Source organism: Phoca vitulina, unplaced genomic scaffold, assembly GCF_004348235.1.
Source record: "Phoca vitulina isolate PV1807 unplaced genomic scaffold, GSC_HSeal_1.0 scaffold35, whole genome shotgun sequence".
NCBI classification, from domain to species: domain Eukaryota; kingdom Metazoa; phylum Chordata; class Mammalia; order Carnivora; family Phocidae; genus Phoca; species Phoca vitulina.
The window spans coordinates 16,566,278-16,587,268 of record NW_022589738.1 but is presented as its reverse complement, the minus strand read 5'-3'; the positions used below and the strand labels follow the sequence as shown (position 1 = coordinate 16,587,268).

Genomic DNA, 20,991 nt, shown 5'->3' with positions numbered 1-20,991 from the left:
AAAAAAAAAAAAAACAAAAAGCCAAACAAGTGAGGTTGGCTTGAAGACAAACATAGGATGCGTGTTAGCCAAAAGGAAGGTGCTAGAAAATGAATAGCTTTGCTTATAAATGAAATGAATATTCATGCCTTTCTGCCCACACTGCAAGTTAATCAACATCATCCACACTTTTCATTTGCCTCTACCAAAAAATCTTGACATACTTTAAAAAACAAAAAAACCCCCCAAAACACTGTTGTCCTAGCCTCTTTAAATGTTAATTGAATAGTATTGTACCAACTTGTAGAAGAATGATAGAGGAGTGGCTTTTAAGGGTTTCTCAAATTGCACCTCTATGAGGAATACTGTTAATAATACACAGCAATTGCTTTTAACTACATGAGAATATCTCATTTTTTGTTTGGCTACACTTAAACAGCCCCAGAATCGAGTGCACCTAGACATACTGGATTTCAAACTAAATAAATCAAAATTACCATGTACATTCCACTACATGTCAAAATAGGAAAAGCGATAGTATTTGATGTGAAATGAAGATTAGAACAGCAATACAGAGAAAGTCTACGGCCATACCACCCTGAACGCGCCCGATCTCGTCTGATCTCGGAAGCTAAGCAGGGTCGGGCCTGGTTAGTACTTGGATGGGAGAGCAATACAGAGAAAACTAAAAGCCTGCTTACAGTTAGAATAAGAAAACAGGGTCAGTGATTTTCAATGCAGATGTACTTCTCTTGGAGAAAACATATCAAAAAATCGATTTACAACGCAGATGAATTTGGCAGTAATTATGATACCGTCAAAAGATTCTTTAGTTTCCAGAGGACTTATTTCAGAGTCCACTGTGCTTGCTTGTCATTAAGAACTTGACAGGAATCAGAGGAATTTAAACCTAAGGTGTTAGATGCCATTGCCAATTAAAAAAATGACTAAAAGGAGGATAGAGAGTCTTTATATTAACAGAGAATAAAAGGGGGAAGCTAATTTGATTTCTAAGAATTAAGCATTTGTGCAGCTTCTCAAATATATACATTATCTAAAGAAAGGCACACCTGGAGCTTATTTACTTTATCACTTCAGACTTAATCCTGAATACGACTAATTAAAGCATACCATGTTCCTTTTATATTCTGCAGATAAATTCTGTGACTTTATTTTTTTTTTTAAAGATTTTATTTATTTATTTGACAGAGAGAGACACACAGAGAGAGGGAACACAAACAGGGGGAGTGGGAGAGGGTGAAGCAGGCTTCCCGCCGAGCAGGGAGCCCGATGCGGGATTCCATCCCAGGACCCTGGGATCCTGACCTGAGCCAAAGGCAGATGCTTAACGACTGAGCCACCCAGGCGCCCCAAATTCTGTGACTTTAGTCATCAGAAACATTTCACATTTTTCTAAGATAAACTTGCTTAAGAGAAGTAACTCTTTCAGTTTAATACAACTTGAAACTATCTCCATTGTGGGATGATGAGAGTAATACAAACTGTTACCATTTATTGGGCATTCATGGTTCCAGGCACTAATGCTAAATGTTTTTTATACCTTGTTAACTTACCCCTCAGTTTTCATTTATTCATCCAACTACTTATTATAGTACTTACCATGTTCCAGGGGCTGTTTAAAGTGTTGGGGATTCAGCAGTGAACAAAATAGCCCTGTCCTCTGTGGAGCTTATGTTCTAGTTGGGGGACAAAGACGATATACAGAATAAGAAAGTAAATGGTATACCAGGTTGGCGTATGATGAATGCTACTGAGGAAAAGAAAGCGGAGAAGGGGTTAGGGAATGCCAGACTTGTGGAGGGAGGGGTCACATTTTTTTAAAAAAATGGTCAGAGAAGTCCTCATGGAGAAAATGACACACAAGCAGATGTGAAGATGCCCTACAGGAGGTGAAGGACCAAACTGTGTAACTGTCTTGGGGAAGAACCTTCTAGGTAGAGGGAGCAGCAAGTGTGGAGATCCTAAAGCTGGAATGTACCTGGCTTGTTTGAGGAAAAGCACGAGTGCAGTATGGCAGGTACAGAGGGAAAGAGGGGATGAGGCCCAAGAGATCGAAAGGGGGACATCCCGTCAGACATCACATCATGAGACTTTTGGGTTCTACTTCAGGAGAGATGGCAAGCGCTCAGAGGGTTTGAAAGAGAGGCATGACGTGACCAACAAAACAAATGGTCTTGTCCAGTTTCACAGGTAAGGAACAGAGCTTCGGAGAAGTTAAGTAATTTACCAAAGTTCCTATTTGTTAGTGAATTAGTGGGGCTGGCATTTTAATCCGGGTCTATGTAATTCAAAAGCTCATACTTTTTCCACTAAACCACATCGCCTCCCAATTGCAAAGAGGTTTACAACCCAGCCTGGAGTAGGTGATTTTCTTAGTCTGGGGTTGACCTCGTGTTTCCCTTTTCTTTGGAGTTCTTTGGCTTCTCTGGCAAGGCCACCATGTCACACAACTCCAAGGGACACCATTCATACCATAAGTACATAAATATACTCCCTGGAGTACTGTCCATCTGGGCAGTGTCCAGATGAAGTGGCCCATATATCATGACCTTGTTCTTCAGTGAGAACATAAATAGCCTGGTAGCAAAATCCGTTTGGTCAGACATTTGTCCTGGCCCCACTTTGATGCATCTTACCATCTCTCCTTCCTCTGACACATACTCTACGAGCTGTCTCTACCACCCTCTACTCACTGTCTGGCAACGCACTGGTCCAACAGTATGGTAGGCTGGGATATCAGTGATGGAAAGGCAGGGTTTTCTGCTCTGCATGGGCAGCTTAGGCCCCCAATTTATAGAAAACCTGAGGGAGTGTAGGATGTGAGCAGGTATGCCTGGCTTCTGATTAGTAAATTGTTATCAGAATTGCTACTTGGTTTAACTTAGGCTCAACCAGATTTTCCTGTAAGCCTTAGAGCCCAAAGCTTCAATTCTTGAGCCCTTGTTTACGTTGAAGCTAATTTTTTTTAGTTGTTAGGAAAGTTCTTGCTTAGACTTTACCGATTCAATGTGTAAGAAAATACCCTGAGATTCAGAGCTTTAAAATGAAATTTTTATTCATTGTTACTTGAGTGGGTGACTTTAATGGAATTATATCTTGTAAAACTGCTTAGCATTTCATGTTTCAGAATTCTGCCTGCTTACTTCAATACCCTAGAGCAGTTTGGCGCTCTCTCTCTCTCTCTCTCTCTTTTTTTTTTTGACTCTTAACGACTTTAATTACAAAAACTGAGAGAAAATCATGGCAGCATCCCTTAAAAGATTGACTAAATAATACTGTGATGATCCATGTAAAATATTATTGCCAGGAACATAGTACAATGTTGAGTAAAGGCAAAGATGATTGCCATTTTGAGTTTTTACAATTAGCGCTAGTAATCACAGAACACCAGATCAATACCATGAAAGTTCCTTTTTAAAATGAATTTTCATTTCCCTTAAATGAAGGGGTGGGAAGCACCAAGAGCAGACTTTGCTCTCAGATCATATTTCAGCTTCACTCCGAAGGTTTAAGTGAGGAAGGGCTATGGTGATGGAAGTTGGATCTTTGTTTTCGTGGCAGCTGCTAGCAAAACAGAATATGCAGACAGCCGTTTGGTGGGTCCTCAGTAGGTTAAATATAGAATTCCTAAGTGACCCAGCAGTTTTACTCCTGGGTAGATATACCCCCAAAATCGAAAACAGGCATTCAAACTAAAACTTGAACATGAATGTTCACAGTAGCTCTAGTCACAAGAGCACAAAGGTGGAAACAACCCAAATGTGCATCGATGCATGAATGGATACACAAAATGTGGTACATTCATACAATGGTATATTATTCAGCCCCAAAAAGGAATGAAGTACTGATACATGCTACAACATGGATGTGAACATGAAAACATTAGGCCAAGCAGGAAAAGCCAGACACGAAAGACAATACTCCATGATTCCATTTCTACGAAATATCCAGAACTGGCCAGTCCGCAGAGATGGAAAACAGATTAGTTGTTGCCAGGTGGGGAGAGGGCAGGGAGGAAGGAAGAAAGCAGAGTGACTAGCTTCTTCAAGGTGATGAAAATGTTTTGGAAGAGACAGACGTGGTGGTTGCCCAACGTTGTGAATGTGCTAAATGCCACCAGTGGTGCATTGTATGTTCTGGGTGTTTTACCACAATCCAAAAAAAGGCAGGGTGAGAAGACCCTCATTCTTGGTGAAGCCCATTCAAGTTTGACTGGGTGGGTTGAATCCTAAAGAAGGGGCATGTGGCAAAGACAAGGCAAAGTAATGGCGGCCACTTGAGCTCTGCAGGACAAGTCTTGCCCTTCCTGGTTGGGATCCCCAGTCCTGGGACCCTGCCTCAGGTGGGGACAATGGGCACATCGGCCACATCAGCATCCGCTCCAGGGCCCCTGGCATCTAGCATTACCAGGGGCAGTTGTAAGTCTGGGGCAGCTTGTTTGAAACCCTCATGTAAAGACTTTGGAACCGGTGGGATACTGAGTTGTTTAAAACCCAAGCCTGCAGAGATCCAGCCGATAGAAATTTTAAGTGCAGTGAGACCAGGACAATTTCAGGTTATCCAATGAAAAGGAAAATAAACTTTTATGATCTGGGGGTGCTAGAATAAGTTTGGTTAAAGGTACATGGAAAGTTTCTAGTTACTGCTGCACACGTTCTTTTCCCTTGTCCTTGGGAGTGTGCCACTTGTCTTTCTTTTCACACTGTTTCTACCCTCAAAAGGAAAAAACTTCCAAATGGGTTTTTTTTTTATGATGATGAAAGTAATATTTGTTTATTACAAAAGTTCAGAAAAAGCAGAAGCTCTCTTATATATACATGTGTGTCTATGTAAAGAAATCTCAGCTATCGGGGATGATGTTGTAGATGTTTTGGCGTATATTCTTCATCTTTTTTGTAAAGTTTGTATTTAAATTCCAGTTAGTTGGGTGCCTGGGTGGCTCAGTCGGTTAAGCGGCTGCCTTCGGCTCAGGTCATGATCCCAGGGTCCTGGCATCGAGTGTCGCATCGGGCTCCCTGAGCTCATTGGGGAGCTTGCTTCTCCCTCTCCCTCTGCCCCTCCCACCTGCTCTCTCTTGCTTGCTCGCTCTTGCTCTCTCTCAAGTAAATAAATAAAATCTTTTTAAAAATTCCAGTTAGTTAACATACAGTATCATATTAGTTTCAGGTGTACAATAGTGTGATTCAGCACTTCTGTACATCACCCACTGCTCACCACGACAAGTGCCCTCCTTAATCCCCGTCCCTGGTTTCACCCATGAATATATAGGTACTAGTATTTTCAGTTTCACTGGGATCATACATTTATCCATATAGCATGGGCATCTTTCATACCAGTAAATACCAATCAATAACCTTTTCATAGTTGCATAGCATTCCATTTTATGCACATGTCATGACTGATTATTCCATGACCGGTATTCTAAACGAGCCTGGGGCTTTCCTTGAAGTGGTTCCTCTGTGGTCTCATAGTCCTCTCTCATGGTTGGTGACTCAGGGTTTCTGAAATGATTTTCTCTTCCTTGTTTCTCCTGATCAATGGTAGTCCTCAAAGCAGAGGTCATGGACAGTAAAGGGAGTAGAGGTCTATAAACAGTCAGCTCTTTTAAAACCCACAGTCTTTAGGCAACTTTCCCTCACTGAGCCCCACTCCATCCACTCATTCTGTCTTCTGTGTCCTAACAGAAGAGAGGACAGAAGAGTAGGCAAGGCCATGAGCTTTGGAGCCAGACTACAGGGGTTCTTAGTCTGGCTTTCGGCATGTTGGGTGTATTCAGTGCCTCCGTTTCTCATCTATAAAATGGGAATAATAATAGTTCCTATCAGGGCACCTGGGTGGCTCAGTCGGTTAAGTGTCTGCCTTCTGCTCAGGTCATGATCCCAGGGTCCTGGGATCGAGCCTCGCGTCGGGCTCCCTGCTCAGCAGGGAGTCCGCTTCTCCCTCTGCTGTTCCCCCTGCTTGCGCTCTCTCTCAAATAAATAAAATCTTTAAAAAAAGTAATAGTCCTTATCCTCTAGGCCAGTTGAGATGAACCATGCCAGAAGTCCCTGGCAGCACAGGACCTGGCACCGAGCTTGTACTCCATGAATGGCAAGGGTTATTATTATTATTACTTAATTCATTCAAGCAGCCCTCCTAGTTTATGGCATTGAGAGCTCATCTGTGTGTGCTGGGATGGCTGTAATAGTTTATAGACTCTGAAAAGCTCAGGTGCCAAAGTGACCATGCAGTGTTTTCCACACAGTGAGTCCCCAGCTAATATTGTTGATTGATTGTCTGACCCAAACCGACCTGATGCAATTGTGGGGTCCTCTTGGTTGAATTTGGTCTTCATTTCCCAATTAAAAAATAAATAAATAAATAAAAGCAAAACAAAACAAAAAACCCAGAAACCCTGAGAAGTGGATATAGGTGAAATGCAGTTTCTTCAGGTGGGTCAACATCATAGCTGTGGGCTTTCCTACACTCTAAGGAAATTCTTGACTAGGAAAGCTCAGAGATCTTCGATGATGGTGATAATGACAAGAAATACATAAAAGAACTAAAAGCCATTATTCCAAAATATCAGTCTGTAGCCAAAGAGCAAATAAAATCTCGTCTTCCATCACTTAGTTGGGATTCTTGGGAACTAAATTGTTCTCAGTAAGTAGATTTTCTAGATGGTGGAAGCTTATTCATGTAACCACTGTAGCAGTTGGCATTTTAACTATTTTGCTGTACTTCTTTCTTACACATGCTGCATGGTTTATCACTTTGATGTAGAGAATACATTGAAAACAAGCCTGCCAATTTGTTAGGCTTTGAGGCCTCTTCATTAATATGTTATTGCTGTCATTTGTTTTTCTAGCTCTGCCACATAATTTTAATGCCATTTGCCTTCGGAAGACTCAGACACTGTTCCTCTACAAAGCTCTTCACTTTTTCCTCTCTTCTCTCACTTTTTTCTCACCGGCAGGGTATTTCAGTCTTAGTTTTTACTGCGGCAGTGTTCCTAATTGCTTTCTCCAACTCGAAAAGGCTTTTCGAACGTGCTGATTTATAAATTTTATACCCTGGGAAGCCAGAACCCCAAGTCTGTTACTATTCTGTGTAAAGTAAGATTAATAGGCATTGAATGAAATCATGTATTTGGTGACAGGTTTTTTTTTTTTTGACCATTCAAGGACTTTGAAAGATTTACTGTCTGGTTGCAGGCTGTTACCTGGTAGAAGTTTGACTCTGGGCAAGATGCCATTTTATTTAGAAACTATAGTGCTTAATGGTTTTCCCTTCTAGCCCTGGTGTCTTCTTGCTGCTCATAAGTGAAGTAGCAATTAAATTGAAAAATAGTCATCTGTCCTCTGTGCAGTTGATAAAAGTTTTATAAAATGGAATTTGGATTTTTTTAAAAGATTTTATTTATTCATTTGAGACAGAGAGATAGAGACAGAGCATGAGCAGGGGGAGAGGCAGAGGGAGATGGCAAAGTAGACTCCCTGCTGAGCCGGGAACCTGACACAGGGTTCGATCCCAGGACCTGGAGATCAAGACCAGAGCTGAAGGCAGATGCTTAACCATCTGAGCCACGCAAGCACCCCGGAATTTAGATATTTTTAATAGAAAGAGAGTAAAATATTCTTAGATGTAATTTCATGAGTAATTTCTCATTTTCTTTACAGAGACATAATAATGAGTCTAACTGTTGGGAAACTCACAGACCATGAAGTTATAACCCTTGCACGTCACTACCAGGTGCCCGAGGACACGAGTCCTGATATGAATGTCCTAATTGCACAGGCCCATGAACAGCTCAAGAAGAACACTTTTGAGAATTTTGAAAGACTCACTGCTACTTGTGTATACCAAGATCGAGAAAAGTAAGCTTTTATTTTATCGATTTTAGTAAATCATTTAAGTTTCTGCGGCCCTAAGTAATGAAGGAGTTTATACTTTATCCAACAGGGCAAAAAGAACATTGAGATGTCCCATCATACTTCACTATATAGCAAATGTACTTTAAATCATTTTTGGAAAGTATTTGGGTACCAATATTTCGTAGCGATGGTGAACTTTGTTTGTTGATGGAATAGGGAAGGTCCTTGTATCTTCAAAAAAATAAGGATGTCCCTTTCCATTTCCTTTTAATTGGTTTCTAGAGGCTTTCAACTGAAACATAGTAAATCCAGATGTTAGAAGGTTTAATTCTGATATGTCTTCTTACATTATTTTAGTGATAACTGGGATTTATAAATGTGTCTTTTCTAATACAGAAAACAGGAAATTTACAAGTAAACTTTTTATAGAATTTCTTTGAAATTATTTCTTCTTGAAAATAACGAAGCTCAGCATAATCAATTTCTAGTATATATGCCATGTTTCTATTGCACTTTATTAAGTCTTTTGTATAAATTGGAGCCCCATCTTAATACGTTTTGGTGTTCATCTTACCCACAGACCTGATATTGTAGGGGGGAAATATTCACCAGGAGTTAGAAAATCTTAGTCCTAACTCTAGCCTCTAATTTTGTTACTACGTATCACTGACATTTCTTTGCCCCATGACCCCTCCCATCATCCCCAGACCTGAAGTTTGTACCCAAGTGGCCGGCTGCATACCCTAAATATCTTTAAAGGTCCTATAGTTTATCTTAATGAGGAACATGATTTTTTTTTCCTAATCCATAATACATTGTTGTTGAGTTTTTGTAAAGATGGTATTTTTCCTTGAATCTTTAAGCTTTCCTGAGCCTCCAGAGGCCGTATGGCCTGAGCTTTGCATGACCCTGGCCCTGCCTTCCACCCTGGTGGTACCCCTTGCCCAGGGTGAGAAGTGTGACCCTCCTTCACTAAAGGAATACCTCCTGGGAATGATGGGGCTGCTTGATCAGACAGCTCTGAGGTTCTCCCAGATCTGACAAGCTTTAATTCTAGACAAACATTCTCTCATCATCTTATAAACTAACTGTGAATAAAGCAGCTCACTTTCCTTCCTATTGGTTCTGATTTTGCCTGGTGCCTGGAAGAACACTGGCTGAATGAGAACACTGGATGAGCATTTCTGTGTCCCTGGCAGGCTGGGGAAAATGGCTGTTGAGCCGCTCTGGAGAAACCATCTGACAAAATCAAGGTGAATGTTAAAGCCCCAGCTGGGGCTTCAAGGTTACAAGGTTTGGGTCCAAGGAAAAGACTAGAAAAACACCCTCGAGTCATACAATACTTGTGTTGGAGGCTCTAGATGCCTGTCAAATTAAGAGATGTTTTCAAATATCAGAACCGGTTTTGACTAGTGGTCAAGAATGCAGATCGATTACTTGGAGCAACACTCGTGGCTGAGCTGTAATATATTGTACTATCACCAAACAAGAGTCTGAATCTTGATGGAAAGGCCTTTGGAAGGACAGAATCTGGTAACTTCTGAAATGGAAAGAGTCGGTGAAATGCAATATGACTGTTTTTCCTTACTGTGAATTCCAATACCAATTTTCATACTCATTTCCATGTGCAGATTTTTAGGACGCATCTGTATTTTCTGTCCTATAGCATGTAATTGTTACTCGAGAGACATAAAATATATAAAGACCTGTTTGCTTTGTTTTAATGCAGAAAAAAAGTATTACCCAGCAAAGACATCAGAAGGCTGTGCAAGTCCTTCAGGTTACCTTTGACCGATGATCTTCTGGGATCCATACTGTCTGGGTAAGCAAGAGCTCCACCCTTCATGGGGTTTTTCCTTCATATTTTTGTTTGGGGGGACTATTCCTGGTTGTGCATCAACCTTTAATTATCCTTGATTTACCCTTGACTGCTTCAATTATATTATTGATGACACACCTCCATTTAAGTGTTACAAAAGGAAAAGTTGGGCATGACTTTGAATGTTAGCCTATTATGAATTGCTATTTTATCGTTTTAATGTTAAGACACACACACATAGGTATACACAGGTTCCTGGGACAAAACGAAGATGTCTTAACTTCACTGGTTATGAGGGTATTAGATCTAAAATTCAGGGCAGATTTTTCAAAGCAGTAGTCCTGCTGGCTAAAGACATGCAGGAAGAGGGCCTAGTGTTGTTAGCACAGGGCTCTGTCCTACTCGAGCACCAGACGTCAAGTGTGAAGATTATGATGTTGCAAAACGAAAGCACAGTGAACTGCTTTCTAAAACACCTGGCTCTCCTGTTGAACGTTTACTTTTGACTTCCTGGCACCACCCTCGTAGTTACGCAGACTCTGGTCATCTTTTAAGTGTCCTATGGCATTATCCCCAGCCCCACCTCTGACTCACTTATCTTGGTAATTCTGACATTTTGGACTATGTTCTAGACATTGTCGTCATTGCTCTGAAGACCTCACCTCACTTGCTTTGTGAGAACAACTTCGTGAGTTACAACTATTAGCCTCTTACCTTATCTGAGGATGCTGAGGTTTAGAGAGATGAGGTGTTTTGCTCAAAGTCACACAGTCTTCTAAGAAGAGCTGTGACTTAATCCCTGAGCCTTTCAAATGTACATCCCCCTCCTTCTAATGATTTTTGAATTACTGTCTACAAATAGCCAGTAGATAAGAATGTCTTGACAATCCTACCTCCTTCCTATTCCTGGCCATCCCCACTATCTTCCCACTTTCCTCTCCATTCCCACTATCTTCACTCTAGTTATGACCCACATTTCTTCTTGACTATTACAGGGCCTCCATGTTGGTCTTTCTTCCACCAGTCTCTAACTGTTTAAATCCGTCTTTACATACAGCAGGTTAATACCCTCCATGAACAAAAATGTCATAGTGCTGCTCTTCCACTCACAAACTTTCTGTAAATCTCTTTGCTCCTTAAGGGAAGACCAAAATCATGAGTTTTGAATGCCATCTCCCCCTTCTCCATTGGGAGGCTTAGGGTTGTCAGTTGGAGCAATTATTCTCAAGCAGGGGCTGGAGTGGGGTGTCCTAATCTGAGACCAAAGGAACAGATAAAACTAAATGCCATGCAGGAGAACTAGGGTCTTGAAGCATCAGAAGGGGACTCGGGAGGGCCAGATGTGTGCATCGGATTGACCTCAGGTTATTTTCTGGACTATCCGCTCAACTTGCTTTTATTTACTGGCATCAGTGTGAAGGATAAGTAGGTCATCCTGGTGTAAAGGACTTGAGATGAAATAGGCCTAGGACTCCGGTTTCTTCAGTCGTCACATTCCCAAAGCCACATGGGCTATTTATTTATTTATTTAGCAAGCATGAGCAGGGGGAGGGGCAGAGGGAGAGAGAGAGAATCTTAAGCAGGCTTCAGGCCCAGCGCAGAGCCTGATGCAGGGCTCAATCTCACGACCTTGAGATTATGACATGAGCTGAAATCAAGTCAGATGCTTAACCGACTGAGCCACCCAGGTGCTCCTCCACATGGGCTATTTAACATTTCACATATATTCCTCCTGCTTCCCCCTTTTTTTTTTTTTTTTTTTTTTTTGCCTTTTCTCTTGCTGTTTCTTCAGTAGAAAATAGTTTCCAGTTTTCTTCACCTGCTGAAAGCTTGCTCTTCTTCTAAGACCCATTTCAGGTAGCACCCTATCTATGAAGCCCTCTTAGATTTGCTTGGCTGGCAGGGATTATCTCCTCCAAAGGGTTCTTACAACCCTGTGTTTCTTTTTGTCTCTTACCTTGTAATGAAGATTCGTGACCTGATATTCGATCCATTCAGATGTAGAGACCTACTTTCAACCTGTTTGATTTACCACCTATAAACAACCAGTGGGTTGCCAAATCTTCTCAGTTTCACCCCTGACTTGTCTCTTATGTTCTTTGAATCCACTTGCAAGCTGTGTGATTTTGTGCAAGATTTTTTTTTAAAAGATTTGAGAGTGAGAGAGAGAGAGCATGCACACAAGCAGGAGGGGCAGAGGGAGAGGAAGAGAAAATCTCAGGCAGGCTCCCTGCTGAACACAGAGCCTGATGCAGGGCTCGATCCCATGACCCTGAGATCATGACCTGAGCTGAAACCAAGAGTCAGACGCTTAACTGACTCAGCCACCCAGGTGCCCCTTGTGCAAGATTTTTGACCTGCCCAAACCTCAGACTCCTTACCTCTGAAATGACATAATACCTACTTCCTGACAGTTCTGAGGGTGACTTGAGATAACATATATAAAGTACTCAGTGCAGCACCTGGTACTAAGTGGTGATTGGGGCCTAGGAGAGAAGTTGAAGTCAGGGACCATAGACCACACACTCTGACTTAGAAATGAACTGGAAGAAACTTGTGTCCTATGGAGAGGAAGCCTTGTTTTCAAACAGTTGGATCTGAAAGCGTTTCACACATTAAGCTGTCTCCAGTCAGGAAGCTGCGGATATTTATTAGATTATCTCTTACTGCCCCAGAGATGTGTTGTCCTGGAAAGTCCAGGGATGTGGGAGCCTGGCCTCTGGAGGACCTAGATATTTCTTCTCTAACACCGAGGTCACCAAGTCATCATCCTCTCCTTTTCTCAGCAGACTGTTTTGTCTTCGCCTTTACGATTTGACATGAAAGGCAGAAAGACTGTTCTGCGACTCGCTTCGAAGACATCCCAGGCTCCGCGCGCATCCGCCTCCAAGCCCAGCTTAGCTTTGTGGAGGTCATCCCTCTGAGTTGCTAAGCAGACTGTGTTCAGTCTAACTCTGCCTCTAATTGTGCAGTGACCCTGCTCCTCACTGAGGGGAAACTTCAGACTAGTCAGATTAGAAAATGTCTCATTCCCAGTCCCCTCTCCCTCCAATCTGCCCTGCCACGATTTGGGTCACATGCTTGGTGTTTTGCATCATCTCCACAGATTCCTTTCAAAGACGGCCCTAATTCCTAATGGACCCATCAGCCTGCAGCTTACATTTATGTTCTGCATTCTTATTGTTCCCCACAGACTCCACAGGGCTTTCCAGAGCCTTGACCAGACTCTCTTTCTGCACAGCCCTCCTGTGGCATGTTAAGCCAGAGCCCCTCTGACGTCTGCCGTCTCCTGTGAGAGGCAGGCCCGGAGTCCGTTGTCTCGGGTCCGTGCGCGCTCTGCCCAGGGCCGGGGTTACCTGCCACGGGATGCAGTGGGACAGCTATGGAGCAGCCGGAGAGCCCCGCTGCGTGAATTGAAATCGGGAGACGGGAAACAATATGGCTAAAGAGTGGGCCGGTTCCTTTCATGCCGTGATTGTTACCCACGTGTTTTTCCTAGCCCCGCATCTCACTCTGAAGCGTTCCCTCTACTGCATTCCCATTTTTCTTGTGATTCAGTTAGGGCTTTTCCTTATTAGCACAACTCAAGCTGGGAGCAGGCCTTCAAAACCTTTTCACATCCGGTCACCTGAGCCCCCCACCAGTTTGCGCTGTGGTAGCTGGTATGAACTCACCATACTTACCAGTCCAATTCATTTCGCTAATGCACAGAGCATCAGACTTAAATGTTCTAAGTAGTCGTAGTAATGGGTAATACATTAAAGGTCGGACTGACACTCCATATTGACATAGTGCCAAGGGCCCTAGGATATTTTGTAAATCCTTGAACATATTAAAAGGTACATTCTAGTTGAGGGTAGGCATGATTCCTTGCTTTATAAGTGCAGACACTGAAGTGTAAAAAGGCTCTGTCACTGAGGGAGCATGCTGCAGGCCAAGATGGTTCTCTAACGGAATGAGAACTTCCTACATTGTCCTTATCTGGGCTCCTGGGAATCGGGGCTATGTCTCATTCATCTTTGCAGCCGCAGAGACTTGTCCTGTGCTAGTACCCTGGGGGGCAGGGGAGCGAGGAGAAAAACACGGGCTGGACATCCACCAGACCTGCCTCCGAGCTCTGTCAACCCTACTGCCTCCCACCCATGTGATCCTTGTAAATGGACTTAAACCCTCCGAGCCCTCACTTTGGATTTTTAATGTTTGTTTCCTCCGTATCAGTAAGCAAGAAATTCTGCTTCTCAAACCATTAGGAAGTGGAGAGTATTCTGAGGTCATTCCATTCCATGTTCCGTGTGGGACTGGGGAGTAAAGAGGTAGCCTCCTTCCCTAATTGTGGCCTTATGAATCAACACTTGGAACAACTGGAAATCCAAGTGCAACTCTTTCCCCAGCAGCTCTGCCCCAAGCTGGCCTTTTACAGCTGGCTTTGGGCTCCATGGAATGCCTTAGAACTGGCCTCCCGAGAGAGCTGGTGCCTCCTCCAGAAATATCAGTTAAAATGGAAAAAGTTTACAGGGCTTTCAAATCATCTCATTACACTCTCCCCAGCCTTGCCCCCTGCCCCCCTCCTCCCAGAGGCATGGTTTGGACTCCGGTGATTTCACCCAACAATACCTGGCAGTGGGGCCGAGGGATAAGGGTCAGGCCATGTGGCCACTACTGTTGTGGTGTTTGGTGCCCTGGGAAGTCTGCAGAGAGAAGCCCCACCTCCCAGATGCTTCCTATGTTTTCAAACATAAGGTGATTTGTAGTTTTTAAGAAATTAAAAAAAAAAAAATTCCAAACCCATGTGGACCAGCAGAGCATCGACCCTGTGTATGATCTGGGTTTGGCTGCTGTGACCTACCTCACCAAGAAGATGTGTGCTGGAATGAGAATTGGAATTTAGAGGCCCGGCTGTCCGGAGATAACCAGAGCTACTCCTTCACAACTTGAGCCTTGCCACCTGGTCAGCTCTGAGTTCTTATGACCAACCGATGCAGTGGCACAGAGCTCTACTTTTTTTTCTCAACTGGCCGGTCTTTAAGAACCTGACCACGTGTTCAAGTGTGCGTCCCTGGGTTTGCTGGGTAATGCACTGAAACCAAACCCAACCATGTGAGTCAAAAATGTGTCTTCGCAGGGGCGCCTGGGTGGCTCAGCCGGTTAAGCATCTGACTCTTTGATTTCTGCTCAGGCCAGGATCTCAGGATCGTGAGATGGAGCCCCAAGTCAGGCTTCATGCTGGGCGTGGAGACTGCTTAAAATTCTCTCTCTCCCTCTGCCCCTCCCCCCCCCCCCCCTCTCTCTCTCTCTCTCTCTCTCTCGCTAAAAAAAAAAAAAAGTGTCTTCACTGCACTCCCTCCCTTCCAGCCCTGGTCCCACAGCCCAGCCCATTCCCCTATGTTACGAGACAGCCTTTGCAGCAGAGGGGGAAGCCACCTTACTCTTCAACCAAATACAGCTACCGCCACACCGTTTACCCCCACAGATGGGGCAAGTAAAGCAGATCAGCTTTATTCCCTGTGGCAAGGAGATAGATGGCTTCTGTAGTTTTCGAGCCATTCATCATTTTTGGGAGGGGGAGCCCAAGTACCCGTCAAATGACACATTTGCCTCATTTCTAAGAACTCCCACCTAGCAAGGCATTGAGAAGCTTGCTTGGGGGTCGTGATTTTCTAAAGAGGAACCAGAGACATTGCTTTCCCTCCCTCTTCCTCCGCAAACATGTCCCTTACTTTGTGTAGGGAAGGAAATGGTGGCTTGCCCAAGTATCAAAGGGAAAGAAGAATTTATGGAGGTTTTAGGAAAACACTTTAGCACTGTGAGCTGGGACTTTAAAGTAAGGAGGCTGACTTTTTAACAAGCAGAGAAACACTTAAAAGCCAGAATTAGTGCTGCCCTTTAGGGCAGTCACCCTGGAAGAGAGTGCACTGGTTTCAACAATGTCACCATAGAAAGTTCTTCTTTGGAATTGCCTTCACAGCCTTTTCAAGAGAATTTCCTCCAGAGTGGCAAATCTTCATCCTTTGACCATGGATCAGAGTCTTAGCAAGAGCCAGATGTCATTTGGAGAGGAGCAAAGTAGGAGAATCAGGAGGCTAACATTTTTGATCAGGAGCACAGCATGACCCCGAAGCAAGGAGCTACATTTTCTATATGATTCAGAGGCCATGGTCTCTAAAGATCTCATCCAATCTCTTGGTCTGGTGGCTTTCAATACTATCTATATGTGGTCTGGGGGAGGAAACTGTGTGCAGAACTCTGGAGCAGGGAGGAAGACTGGAGACTTAATTCCTCCCCAGCGTGATCCCAACTAGTGACGCACCCTCCTTTCCAAGCCTGACTTGTACGAGTGTACTGCCCTGAAAAGCGTGTTTCAAGGTTTCTCATCTGCTTTTTATGCTTTGTAAATTTATATTTATGTCAAACTGATACATGCTCATGGTAAAAAATACTCAAATAATTCTAAAAAGTTTCTTCCAACAAGAGTAGTTTCCAGCCGCATCCTTCCCCACTTCCCAGACCCATTCACAAGAAGCAGCCTCTCTCAGCCCTTCTCACTATCTCCATCAACATTTAAGTAGCACACACATACTGCTATTTCTGTTTCTCATTTTTAGATACTACTACTAACTTCCTATTATGATGCTTGAGAATTTAACATACCCCTGATTCCCATTATTGTTCTTTCTGGATGCTCTTAGGAGCTTCTCTTTGTTCCTGGTGTTCTGGAAGTTCCTGATAGGGCCTTGTGTGTCTGTGTGTGTGGCCATTTAACACTTTATTTATTTTTTTTTTAAAGATTTTATTTATTTGACAGAGAAAGACACAGCGAGAGAGGGAACACAAGCAGGGGGAGTGGGAGAGGGAGAAGCAGGCTCCCCGCCAAGCAGGGAGCCCGATGCAGGGCTCGATCCCAGGACCCTGGGACCATGACCTGAGCCGAAGGCAGACGCTTAATGACTGAGCTGCCCAGGCACCCCCATTTAACACTTTATCGGCCCTTCTGGTCTGGGGACTCTGTCCTTTGGTTCTAGGAAACTTTCCATTAATTTTTAGTAATTTCCTCCCCTTCATTTGCATTTTTTTCTTGTGAGAACTCCTGTCATTAAGATTTTGGATGTCCCAGACTTGGATCTCTTCTTTCCCCAATTTTCTGTTTGTTATTATGATAGACTTACTAAAGGATTTCCTCAAAGTGATATTCTACCTCTTCTACTGGGTCTATTTACTACTATCAGATTTGTTTTATTCCAAGAGCACATTTGAGTCTGAATGATCCTTTTTGGTAGTCTTCTGTTCTTTTTTCATGGATATACTATATCACTCGTATCTCACCTCTTTCCTTCTGCAGCCTGAATTGTAGTTGTTTTTCTGATTCCTTTTTTTTTTTTTTCCTGTTGCTGTTTTGGCTTCTGTCTTTCCTATTGGAAGATTTGGGGGGTGGATCTTGTTGATTGGTGGGTTTCGCTGCACAAGTCCGTCTCATAGCCCTCATTTTCATGAGGTGATCCCCAGAAGCTGGAATCTGGAGGTCTTTCTGGGACCATTCAGAGGATCAAGAGAAGAATCCTACCTTCTCCTGCTGCAATAGGAGGGATGGTGGAATGAGGGAAAGGAGGTTCATTAAAGCATGGCTATTGGTGTTCTAGAAATGGGAAAGGGGAAGGAAAGGGGCTGAGAGGCTCAAGTTCAGTGTGTAATGCTCTCCTCTGCCCTCCATTATGCTTCAGCCCCCCATCCCCCCCAGACTGAAGCTCTTTTAGTTGGATTTCTCTGGAAGAGGACAGTATAGAGAAAGATACTTGGGGCTCTAGCTGCCCTTGCTTTCTTCAGGCTTTGAAACAGCCCTTGTTTTCCGTCCCACACCATGTCCCTGCCTCTATTGGCACCTGGAGTCGGCATTTGCTGAGCATCTCGGGAGTTTTGTGGGCTACACGGGCTAATCTCTAAGTGGCCCCTGCCTCCGGACATTTAGAGTTTAGCTTCCCTTCCTCAGTTCTGCCAAGTCAGTTACAAGTCCTCTGTCGTCTTTCCATCATGCAAAAGATCTTGAAGATTCTTGTCCACTGTTGTCTTTTCTCTAGTGATCATTGTCATTGTGAGTTATTACTTATTTTTATTCCTTTATTGTCATTTTGGTGAGCTTTTGGTGGGAAAGGGAGATAAATATATTTTGTGATCAATCCATCACTATTAACTGCAACCCTGTCCACTTCCCAAGAGCAAAAAATTCTTCCAAGAAGCATTGGCTAGTTTTATCCCTATTAATTGAAAGATTCTTTGTTCTTTTCTCCCTTGCTCCTTTTGCCAGGATTTCCATATCCATTGAGATCCTCCAAGACAGAACCGAAAATAAAAACTTGGAGTATTATACCACATTAGCTCAACTCTTCCCTGAAGCTTGACTCTGGGTCTTTGGAAAGATCAAATCTTTCAAACATTTTCCCTCAGAAAAAAATTTTTTTTAAAGATTTTTATTTATTTGAGAGAGAGAAAGAGGGTGAGAGAGTGTGAGCATGAGCCAGAGGGGGAGGGAGAGGGAGGAGAGAATCTGAAGCAGACTCTCGCTGAGCACAGAGCCTGGCAAGGGGCTTGATCTCACAACCACAACATCATGACCTGAACTGTAACCAAGAGTCGGCCACTTAACTGACTGAGCCACCCAGGCACCCCTTTCCTCAGAAAAATTTTATACCTCATTTCTAAGCTGTGTATTCTTCCATTTACAGCTTTTGATCCTTCCTGAATATCATTTGACTCAGGAATATTCTTTCCAAATAACCTTTGAAATGGGTAAATGTTTAGATGTGTTGAGTCTGACATATCACGAGTTGGGCAGGGAAGAAGGCCAGGGGCCTAGGGGTAACAGGTAGGCAGGATATAAGACTTATTGGTAACAACGTATGATAATAGGAGTTCCAATGGTGATTCCAGAAATTTTTCTATAAGTTTCAATTGCCATCATCCAGGGCAAATGCAGATTTAGGCAGGGGGACTCGGTTAGGCAAGAGGAACTTCAGGAAGGCCTTTCTGAAGAAGCAACATGTGAATGGAGACTTTCCAGACAAAGGGACCAGAGGGTGCAAATGCCTTGCATTTCTGGGAACAATCTTGGCATGCGCAGAGAACAGAAAGAAGACTAGTACACCTGGAATGTTGCAAACAGAGTTTTCAGATGAGATCAGAGAAGTCAGCAGTGGCCAGTTTACATAGGGTTTTATAAACCCTGATAAGGAGTTCAGCTTGTGTTCGAAGTGGATTGGGAAGCCATTGGAGAGCTGTAAGCAAGGAAGTTCTTGATCTGGTCTATGTTTTAGAAAGTTCGTTTTGGTGGAGGATGTGTCTGCAGCAAAGGTCAGAATAGAAGCAGTAAGACCAAACTACAAAGCTGTTGTAACCCATGTGAGAGTTGATGGTGGCTTGGAATTAGTGAGTAGGAGAGGACGTAGAGAAAAAGATTTTTTAAAAAAGATTTTATTCATTTATTTGACAGAGAAAGAGAGCACAAACAGGCAGAGGGGCAGAGGGAGAGGGAGAAGCAGGCTCCCCCCAGAGCAGGGAGCCCGATGCGGGGCTCGATCCCAGTACCCTGGGAATCATGACCTGAGCCGAAGGCAGACATTCAACCAACTGAGCCACCCAGGTGCCCCAGAAAAAGATCTGGGTGATATGCTATGGTGGTAGAACCCACAGGACTGGACAGTGGATTGTATATGGGGGTGAAGTCTGATGTGATCCTATCTGTTTGGTAGTCTTTTGATTGGCTACCAAATTATTGGGATATTACACTTCTGAAACCTCTGGAATTAAGTGTTTCCTATAATTGATGTAATGGGAACCTACTGACCGTTAAATTCTATACTGTAGGAACAGATAGAGAAACTTAGTTCATTGGTGATCTCATCCAATCTCTTGGTCTGGTGGCTTTCAATACCATCTCTATGCTAATGGCTCCCACATTTCTATCTTCAACGCAAACCTCTTCCCTGAATTTCACTCTTATGTCCAGCTGCCCCCTCCCCATCAAAATGGAACATATCCAAACAAAACTCTTGATTTTTTTCTCCCCAACCTATGGCTCCTGCCATCCTTCCTATCTCAGTTAGGACAGCTGTATTTTTCCAGTTGGTCAAGCAGAACCCTTGGAGTTGTCCCGAGTCCATGCATTCTCTCTGTCTCTGTCTGTCTGTCTCTCTATCTCTGTCACACTATGTACAATCCTTCAGGAATCCTACACTCAAAATATATTTAGAATCGGGGCACCTGGGTGGCTCAGTCAGTTGAGCATCTGACTCTTGGTTTCGGCCCAGGTCATGATTTCTAGGTTATGAGATCCAGCCCCGCACTGGGCTCCATACTCAGCGCAGAGTCTCCTTGAGATTCTCTTTCTCCTTCTCCCTCTGCCCCTCCCCCCACTCGCTCGCTTGCTCTCTCTCTCTAAAACAAATCTTTATATATATATATATATATATATATATATATATATATATATCCAGAACTGACCACTCCTCAGTGCCCTCCGCTGCCCCCACTGCCATCTAGGCCGCCATTATGCCTACTCTGGATCACTGCAGAAGACCGTTGACTGCCCCGCCACTTTGGCCCTGCGCCTGCATTCCCTTCTCAATATATCAGTGAGCCTGATCTTTAGAAGATATAATGGAGATCCCATAACTGTTCTGTGTACAATATGCTCCAGTGGCTCTTAGTTTTCCTCAGTATGAAAGTCAAAGGCCCTACATGATCTCATTCTCTGACCTCAGCTCCTACTCAGAGTATTAGGGAATACTTGTCTTCAAGGCTCCATGCTAGAGGAAAGTTTTTTACCAAACATCTTTAATTGACTGAGTTTTAGTTCTTCTCCCAAAACACACACAAATAAAAGACATAATGGTCCAGCATTTTGGCTACAAATATTTCCATAAACAGAGCATGTCCTTTCAAGGAGTTCAAATGACGAGTGAGCCAAAATCCAGAGGATAAACAGTGGTAGGGGGCAGCATATTGGAGTTGTATTCTAGAATCCTCGGCCAAAGAAAATGTACACAAAAGAAGAACCAAATTCCCCTTCTCCTCTTCGGATCACTCTGTTTATTCTACTTTGTTTAGATTGACAAGTCTATGTGACTTCATCTTGTAACATTTAACTTACTACTGCTAATTTATATTCATTTATAAATATGAGCTATTATTTTCTTTACTCCTGAGGAAAAACAAAGTCTTTTGACTGGTTATGAGTATGTTATTTTCCTACGTTTATTATCACCAGGTTTTCTTTTAAGTAATTATCCCCTGGTCATCCTTGCCACAGTATCTTGTGCACCTCACTTGCCG

At 43.3% G+C, this 20,991-nt stretch overlaps 1 protein-coding gene across 2 annotated transcripts in view; it reads left to right on the top strand.

Annotated features, from left to right (window-relative positions):
* The window catches only part of EFHC2 (EF-hand domain containing 2), a 191,347-nt gene that overhangs the window by 152,193 nt on the left and 18,163 nt on the right, over positions 1–20,991 (top strand). For both annotated transcript variants that reach the window (XM_032426549.1, XM_032426550.1), the window contains exons 12-13: positions 7,659–7,856; positions 9,583–9,675. In XM_032426549.1, coding sequence (XP_032282440.1) covers positions 7,659–7,856; positions 9,583–9,675 — 291 coding nt within the window. The remainder of the gene's footprint in view (positions 1–7,658; positions 7,857–9,582; positions 9,676–20,991) is intronic.